Genomic DNA, 9,678 nt, shown 5'->3' on the forward strand with positions numbered 1-9,678 from the left:
TTTTGGAAATATTATACAGCATTTGTTTGCTTAATAAGAGCTAGTGTGCAAGTATAAGGCTACAAACTCTAGCTTCTTTAAAAAAAAAAGGGGGGGGTTGTTTTTTTTATACCTTAGCTCTAGAACCTTCTAACGTTTGGAAAGCAGTGAAAGCAGCTATCTCAAATTCATGTATACATGAACACATATGAGCACATGAACACGTGTCATAGAAATACAAAGCAATACAGACTGAGAGTTGTTTAAGTATGATAAAACAGATTTGAGACAATCATCTTAGATTCTTTCCACCTTTAGTTTCATCTGCAATCCATACTAAAGGGGAAAACTAGGTCTTGCATTTACTCAACCTTTCATAGTCCTGATTCAGCCAGTGTGTGAAACTTAACTTGCCAAGGCCATGAGGTGTGATAAGCCACTTCTTCCACTCCCACGGCTGCTCGTGCTATGCTGCTTTCTGTATAGACACTTCAGCCAGCACTGAAGTCTAAAGGAAATGTATCAGGTATATTAAATATGCTGACATTTAATATATTTGCATCATATAACTAAAGTGACATTTTTAGCTGTAGATTATTTAGAACATCACCATGGCATTTATTACATGTTGTTAGACTGGACCAGCTCTCTGTTTAAAGGGAGGGTCCAGTTCACTGAGCTCCTGCTAGCGACCTATATTTGAAAAATGTTTGTAGAAGCAGACCGTATTGATTTTTTTTCTTCTTTTTTACACCTGTGGCAATTTAAGCATTTTAGGGGGGCAAAGTAAAAACAATGAAATACTAAGCATAACTTAATCAAATCACCTGAATTTGATCCTAATCTGACTAATAAACTTCATACTAATGATGATTTCTTATACCAATCTTAAGTTGAATAGAAGAAACGGCTAGACCCAGGCCTTCAACACACTCCTTTATTGTCCTGTGGCTAATAATGTCCAGTTGGAAAAGCAGTGACTCAGTATGTCCTCCAACTCCTTTGAAACCTTAATCCAACGTGGCCAAAAAATGAGTAAAGACAAGCTAAAAATTATAATTCAAATTTATATTTACTATGGCATCTCAGAATTTGTCTTTTTTTCTTTTTTATAGTAATGACCTGTGTGTACCTCAGCTGTGCTTGGCCGAGGTTAGACATGCACCTGTTGTCTATCTCAGACTTTTTTGCTGTTTCAAATAGTTTTTGCTATCACAGAAGTCACAAAAACATAAAGTGCCTCTAAACTTTCCATCAGTATCCAAGTGTTCAGCATTTACTGTCAACACTATAATTTATATGCTTTCATAAATGATAGTTAATTTTTTTCTCAATGTCCTTGATTCGCGTCTTGTTGCAGGGTAGAATAGACTGATGTCTAAGCCAAAATAAATTACCTTCTTAATGGCATTTCCATTGCATAAACCTTCTGATGATAAATGAGTCATCACACAAAGTTTAATCAGATTTATTTTTGCAGAATTGCACCAGACAAGTGAGTCTGTACAGTAGATGAAAATATGATGGAATGCGGTCTCTGCAGCGTCAACGATTCTTGTGCTTACTAGACGATCTATAAAACAGAAAACATTCAAATTGGTTAAGCATTGCAACCTTAGAGATATAACAATAAATGAATTCTATAAAACATATTTAGTTGTAATAATTTCATAAATATCTCTGATAATAAAATCCTTTTATACTAACAGAGTTTATCCAGTTAATGAAAGCGGAGACACGGGTGAAGACAGTAGGCTTCTGGTAAGTATTGCATCCCAGACCAGACACGAAGCTGGCAATACCGTGCACGTAGTATTGTCCACCATTCAAGCAGTTAAGAGGGCCACCAGAGTCACCCTGAGAAAAAAAAGGATTATTATTTTAATTATGTAAAATGATCTTGTATTTCTTTCTGGCAGCATAGTTTTCTTCTTTTTTTGTAGAATCAAACTCACGTTGCATCCAGCCTCATTTCCACCACCAGCGCACACCATGTTGTTATTCACAGTGCTGCCCCACCAGCTAGGGCTGGAGCAGGTAGGATAGTCCACCAAAGGAAGGTAGGCCTGCTTAAGCTGAGGAGACAGGCTACCACCGGCTGGACAAAATAAAATGGTAAGGTACATTAGGCTTTACAGAAGACACCCAGTGATGACAGTGATATTGACAGGAGATCATACAGACAACTCACTGGCGGTGCGCCCCCATCCTGTGATGTAGCAGGGGTTGTTGTTGGGCAGAATCTGGCCAGAGGGAGGCAGAGAGCCCAGCTGGACATAAGTGTTCAGGTTGGCGTCTGAGGCCAGTCTCAGCAGAGCGATATCATTCCTAAGGTAGAGAGTTAACAAAATTCATTTTGCAAAGCCTCTAAAATTGTCTAAATTGTCTAACAATTAAATAAAATAGTTCTGGGAGGCGAATTTTGTTCATATCCTTGACTCATCACATCCATAATGTAACATTCAGACACATTTGCCAAACATAATATTACTTTAAAAGGTTATAAATGGCTACTAACAAACAATTTAAAAAATGCTTAGGAATACAAGACATAAAGGTACTTCTCACCCCTGAGACAGTTTGTTAGCATCCCATTGGGGGTGGACATAAATGGCACTGACAGCTATGATCTGCTCTCTGCCACTGTTGCTGTTGAGGTCATGTTCACCAAGAATGACACGAAAGGTCCGGGGGCTGCAATGTTTCAGAAACATCCAAAAACAAACACAACATTGTTAGCAATCAATAAGTTGGATTTCACTGCAGTATACTCTTGTTTATGTTTGATTTATGTTGTTTGTTTGTTTTTCTTTTAAATCAATAAGCAAATTTTCTTTCAATGTGACAGTTACAAATGAGGTTGTAAGATTTTTCCTCATGCCAGTGGCTTTATGAAACACGAAAATAAATCATAAATAAGTATTCGGTTAAAAGTAACCCACTGATTGTCAAGTCAGGGGTTGAATTTCATTTTACCCTCTACTGTAGAGGAGTTTATATTGGTTTTGAGGACCCTTGTTGGATTTCCTTAGTTTTACTATGTCCATAGAAGAGAGGTTTTTGTATGTTTGTTTGTTGAAATTTTCTGCCTTAAAATTCTGTGAATTTTTTTTCTGTTTTTGTATTTAGGGTGTGGATACTGTTTTTATTTTTTCATTCTAGTCTGACCCTGCTTCTTTTTAGGTCACTGGTTTCTGTTTCCTTTGTGCTTTCATAGGGATTAGTTTAGTCCTTTGTGTTTCCAGACTTCTAAGATTTCTAGATTGCTGCCATCATCCTTCCTCTGTCTCTTGTGTTTATATGTCAGTCTCTTTTTATTTCCCTTCCCTGTACTTGTTGTCAGGTCTTTGCATTTTAGGTTAGGATTAGTCCCCTTTGGTTATTTCCTGTTTTAGCCTTTGTAGGTTTACTTTCTTTCCTATTTCAATTTTACTTCCTGTCTGTATCCCTTTAACCCCCTTAATTGTGCTCAGTTTTTATTGTGTTCAGCTGCCTCCCATTCCTCTTTTCACCAGTCACCCCTCTGTATACTTATAGCCTATCATCCCTACTCATTCCTACCAGCTGCTGGATTTACAATTGTTCTCTTATCTGGAGTTCATCAGCCAAAATAAACCCCTTGCCTTTTGTTTTTCAAGCCTGCCTCCAGCCCTTTGCATTTGGGTCCTCTTCAGCACTTCATGATGCATGACATAATAAACACAAATAAAACTAACTCCTACAGCCAAAGAATACTGCATGAGCCTGTTCATCATTTTCTTACGTGTCCACACAGTGAGCTGCAGTCATAACCCAGCCTCTCTGGATCAGAGTTCCTCCACATGTGTGGTAGTAGGAGCCGCCAGATAGGTACTGAAGAGAGATCTAAGGGAGAAACAGAAATCTCTGTATGTAAAAACATTCAAGCTTAATTAAAGTTTAATTTAACAATCTGATATTTTGGCTCTGAATGACCACATGCTTTCATTTTTATTGTGAAAATCAATTGAATGTGTCATACTGGGTTACCTGCCAGGGCCAGGAGTTGGGTGCAGCCACCTCACCTCCTACAACCCTTTGATCAATGTCCATCAGATACCTGGGCTCGGCCAGCACTAGTTAAAAAAATAATGATCAGTTTATACACATTAACAGAAATCTAAAAATTTTATTTGCTTTCATCCTTCGGGAAAAGAAAAGGAAAAATGATAGTCGCTAAAAGAGTGACTAAGTGAATGTACGGTCGAGGGCACGACAGAGAGTATGAGAATAAAACGAGACAGACGGATCAATAATGAATGGTTATATAGCGCAATGTCTGCTGTCATTTTCTTACCCAAGGCTGCAAGACTTGTCAACACCAAAAACCTGAGCATGTTTGTGGTCTCAAAACTACTCTGCAGAACCAATGCTGCTTTCCTTCTTTTATACCTGAAGTTGACCTTCAGCTGAAGTGGAAAAATGTGACTGCTCTTTCCCCTGTGACAAAACCCAGGTGTGTACCTGTGGTCTGTGTCACACAGCCCTATCACAGCCAGTTAAAAAAAACCATCCCCTGCTTTGGCCAGTTGAATTCGGTCCAAGATGAATAATGTCACATAGACTGACAGTTTTATCGCTGGATGACATGAGTCACGGTGGTTCAGAGCAGTTAAAAGGAATACATTTATAAATATATTCTTGCTAATAGTGTGCACCACACTTATTTTGGGCAACAGCTTACAGAAAAGATATTTTGTCAAAATACTTTTGTCAGAAAAGGAGTGTAAGAATGATTCATTCTGTAAATAATGACAATAGATCATATCATAATGTCATCATATCAGATACCTATGACAGATACGTATGAAAACCTACACTGTTACCTCTCACCCAATATCCTCAATGAATTATTAAATACAGATCATTCCCATTACAGTGCAGCATGAAATTTTAAAATAAAGTGCCTGATGTAAGAGAGGGCAAGATCTTGTGAAGACTTACATCACAGCATAATCACATGTCCATTTGAACCAGCATGAATTATCAAGTGAGCATGGGAAAGCAAACGGCTGTGGCATCAATGATGTAATGGCATATTCCAAAAGTACACATTAAAATGGAAAACAGGTTCACTTTTTATCTTCTAGTGTCTAGTATCTTCTAATTTTTTTATTACGTGACAACTGGACGGCAATGTACTGGATGTGTGTTTTTGGGGGGTTTATCAATCTTGCCTTAAATTCCTAAAAAAGAAATGCAGTGTCACTGACCATGTTAGTCTCTGGAAAGTAAATCTTTTGTTAAATTTTAAAATATTTTTACAACTGTCCCATCTGGTCTGTATATTAATTAAAGAGAATATTTCTAAAGTCAGAAGTATAAAGAAATGAAGAATAAAGAAGACAATATTTTATATTGTTGTTATTCAGGCCTAATTTTGTTTTTTGTTTTGTGAAACTGTTTCAATAAAACTGAACTGAAACGAAGCTAAAGGAATACTTGAGTGTGATGTCTAGATGGTACCAATTATTTACTAATGTAAAACTAAATGTAATATTAAAAAGGTAATTTAATTTTGTTTGTAGTATAAAGAGTCATTCATGATTCAGAGCAAGGTAAGTGTATACATTATTTTATAGATACAGTAGAAGTATGAACTGTAAAGCTAATTGAAAACAGGACAATATTATGGGCTAACACTAGAGGGGACTAAAGACTAACAAACACTTGGCATCTCTACAAAGGGACACACACATTCCTGGTCATACAGACAGATGACAGATGTAGTCCTGATTTTGCTTTGAAAGCCTGCAGGTCGATTTTAAATTCAGTCTGTAGTGTAGTGCCAATGCTACTACTGAGATTTTAAAAAAAGAGTTCTCTCCATTCCAACTCTGTGTTTAAATCCAGTGTGAGAACTGAGGTAAAAGTGATTTCTCTCCCTCAGTTCATCATAACCTCTCTGACATTGAACACTAGAATCACAGATGGATTACTTGATGATTTATGCACAGTAAGTCTCTAAGTAAAATACATATAATTATACTTTTTAAAAGCCTTTTACTTGTTCTGAACTAGTCACGCTGATAGCACCAACAGTAGCTTACTGAACAATAGGAAGGCCTCTGATGTGTCCATATTTTATAAAACAGTCCTTAATTAGACAGAAAGTCATTAAAACTGTATGGATTTTTGGATTATTGTCTTATCAGGCTATTAAAGAGATAGCTGTGCTGCCTAGTAATTGAGCTGCCCCCCTGACACACAGTGAAAAGGTCCTAATGCTGCAGGACTTCCTGACCAACAGGGGCTCCACAGTTTCATTATTTTCTCCTCATCCTTTTCAAACTTCTTGTGTACTCCTCCACCACCCCAACCTTTTCTTGCAGAGGCATAAATCAAACGCGGAGATCAAAGACAGGAAGTACTGGGGATGTGTTAATTAAAGATGTTTGTTCTTGATACAGCTTCCCTCATTAATGAACAGTCGATTTGGTTCCCATAAAGATGTCTCACATACACGAGCAGGAAATTGAGGTTTGGAAAAAAATGGATGAGATGCACTGATTGGGTGTTGGGTATGTGATAGAAAGTTGGGGAGGGTTACCACGCAGTGTAAATGTTGATTATGCCAATGTGACACTATTTAAAAAACTCTTGCCAAACCGGAGCTGACAGATTTAGACATCATTTAAATAGGAAACCACTAGTGTTACTACAACCAAATACAGTTACTCATTCCATGATATTCGGTTATTACTTACCATTGGATAATGAATTGCTGTGAGGAAAGTGAGGCAATACAGTGTGTGACACAGACAACTCAGACATTTTAAGAGCTGTATAAAGTAGTTTAAGGTAAATCCAAATAAGCATGAGTACGAAAGTTGCCATTAAACACACTTATGACAGTTTGGTGCTCAAATATTTGATTTGTATATCTTCTTTTTGTTTCCTAGTGTCCATCATTTTCCTGTGGCTTTAAAGCTGTATTATTATTTCTTTTTTTATGTAATTAATTTGCGCTAGTAGAACACATGGCAAACACAGCACTGAGCATATGAAAAAGAACAAAACAAAAAAAATTGAATTTCTTGTAAATGAAGTTCATGACAGCACAATTACAAAAAAAAAAAACTTATGAAGAGTGGCTTGTTCGTAAGGGGTGGAAACCTTTCTCTCTAAAAAGAACATGGCAGCCTGGCTTAGGTTTGCATGTCCTTTGAACATAGTGGACACTAAGAATAAGAATAAAAATAAAAATAAGAGTAAGACTAGAGTGGTGATGTTTGCCCATCATGCACAACACCACATCTGGCAAAAACACAGCATGTTCGTTTGTACAAACACCTCTTACCAACTGTCAAGCATGATGGTGGTGGGATGATGATTTGGGCTTGTTTTGCATTAACAGTATAATAAAGTATCCTAGAGTCACAAGTGAGGCTGTAATCCAACAGCTAAAGCTTTACCAAAATTGTACCATGTAACAAAACAGCAATCCCAAGCAGCAACAAATCTATAGCTGAAAGATGCTGCAAAGACCCCATCAAAGTCCAGGCCTCAACCTGATACAAATACTTTAAAACTCACTTTAACAGAGCTGTGGATTAATGCCCACAAACCTTAATGAACTGAAACAACATTGTGAAGAAGACTGGGCATAAATTCATATTCATAAAGTCATAGGGAAAAAGATTATTTCATGTCATTGGTGCTAAAGATGCTTTTACAAGTTACTGATTCATTAGGTGTGTGTAGTTTTTTTTTACAGAACTGTACACAATCCTGTGAAAACTGCAGGAGCAGACAAGCAGAGCAGACATTTTTGCATCATTGCTTCTTGCATATGAGCACAGCATTAACTTGCTCTACTAATATTAAATATATTTCCTGAAGTCTTATTGGACAAAGTTTAACAGAGTTATAGTTTTCATTGTTATTTTGGTCACTGGCAATGCAGTCCCGTCTTTTATTTTTGTTTTCGTGATGGGCACAAGATTCCTGGGTTGTCTAAGATAACACTGAATTCCTTGAAACACATAGCTTTTACAAAAGGCTCTCTGTGATTACCTACATAACACTCTTGCACTTGACGAACATCTGTCAAGCCCACAAATAAAAATACAACAGCACCATCTGCACCATCTCACAGCACCTAAGAGCATACCAACTCATTAACACTGGCTCGTCTTTCAACTCTTTGTTGTAGCGGTGTAACTTGTTTATATGTAAGGTTTAAGGAGTTGCAGCACTAGATTACTGCAAGGCATAGCACTAATCTATACAGTCTACTAGAGCTGACAGTGTATTAGCACTTCTCCCTGCTGGCCAGGGAAATGTGGAGGGATGCATCAATGCTTCCATGTGTCCTGCTGGGTGACAGCAGTGAAACTGATCCACTGGGCTGTTTGCAACCTTTAATTGCAATTACACCAAAGTGAAAACAATCAATACAGCCTCCCACTACTCCATCCACCCACCACCACCCCCACCCACTCTCTCTCTCTCTATCTCTCTCTCAGTCTAGCTTCCTCAGGAGCTCATTTTTCTTCTCATGTTTCCGTCCTCATTCTTCTCAGTCTGCTCATTTCTATAGATCTGGCAAAAAAATGTGCCTCATAGGCGGTGGAGTAATGCGGTTTATGGGGGCAGGGACAAAATGGTGCAGCAGTAATGCTGCTTAAGAAAGATGATCTGCTGTGGTTACGAGTACTTGATTGATCCTTTGGAGTATTGTTCATCTATCTCTGTCCTACAGCGGCTGTTGCTACTTTAACCTTTAGCTTCCTGTTCCCTCTTCCGTCTGCTTTGGCCTCAGGTGCTGCCAGAGTGCCAGGTCCCAGGCCTTGGTTGAAGCAGTGATAGGGTCTACTGGAGTGGAAAAGGAGGCTGCTGCTCCAAGCTTCCTTCACAGAGTGATAGAGGGGAAAGGAGATTAAAAACTGACCTACCATATTGCTTCACACTGTGTGTTCTAACAATAGGGTCATTACACAGCCTTCAAAAGCTGAAACCAAAAAACATTAACTGAAGAATAAAGGTTCAACAATATCAAAATTAGAAGACACAAAGAAATGACCAAACGCAGTTAGCATTAGCACAAACTGATTAGCATATTTAAAAAGTGATGCAGTAAGTAAAAAACATTTATGGTTATTTATGGTCGTCAGCTGTTTTTTTTAATTAATTGTTTTTAACAAGGAAATCTAATTATAATAACAAACAGTGAACAGGGCTTGTAAAGCTCTTTTGTAATGCATAGTTTTATTGCACTGCTTGTTTATACCTGACACTGGTTGACGACATAATTATTCCCAGAGGGAAAGGAGAGGAAAAATATGTCAATTAGTGCATTTTCTAAAGTGTCAGTTAGTTTGAATAAGTGTCCTGTGATAAGAGTACTTGTTCGTTTCCAGACTAACATGTCACTACACAAATTATAAAAATTTTTTGTGTCATTACTATTTTCTTTTTTTCTGTTTTTTGCTTTTAACAATACAAAGGAAGAGATAATTATTTGAATACCTGCTTAATTCGTAAGTTTAGTTACTTACAAAGAAACAAACAGGCTCTAATTTGTATAGTAGTTTTGTTTTAAATAGAGAGACGGAATACCAACAAAAAATCTAGGAAAAAAGCCACATTACATAAAGGTTATAAATTGATTGATCCCATATAATTCTGGCTCCCACAGATTGGTACTCTTGATCTCAACTCGTTGTGCATACAAAGCAC

At 37.4% G+C, this 9,678-nt stretch overlaps 1 protein-coding gene across 1 annotated transcript; it reads right to left on the bottom strand.

Annotated features, from left to right (window-relative positions):
• Positions 1-1,431: 1,431 nt before the first annotated feature.
• LOC100711148 (elastase-1) lies at positions 1,432-4,452 on the bottom strand. Its single transcript, XM_003456091.5, has 8 exons — positions 4,295-4,452; positions 3,988-4,073; positions 3,743-3,843; positions 2,548-2,673; positions 2,171-2,307; positions 1,935-2,077; positions 1,687-1,836; positions 1,432-1,552 (listed from the first exon to the last, which is right to left on the bottom strand). Exons 1-8 carry the CDS (start codon positions 4,332-4,334, stop codon positions 1,544-1,546), a joined length of 792 nt encoding a protein of 263 aa, XP_003456139.1. The 5' UTR covers positions 4,335-4,452; the 3' UTR covers positions 1,432-1,543.
• Between the last annotated feature and the right edge of the window lie 5,226 nt (positions 4,453-9,678).

This window comes from Oreochromis niloticus, linkage group LG5 (assembly GCF_001858045.2).
Source record: "Oreochromis niloticus isolate F11D_XX linkage group LG5, O_niloticus_UMD_NMBU, whole genome shotgun sequence".
Taxonomy (NCBI): domain Eukaryota; kingdom Metazoa; phylum Chordata; class Actinopteri; order Cichliformes; family Cichlidae; genus Oreochromis; species Oreochromis niloticus.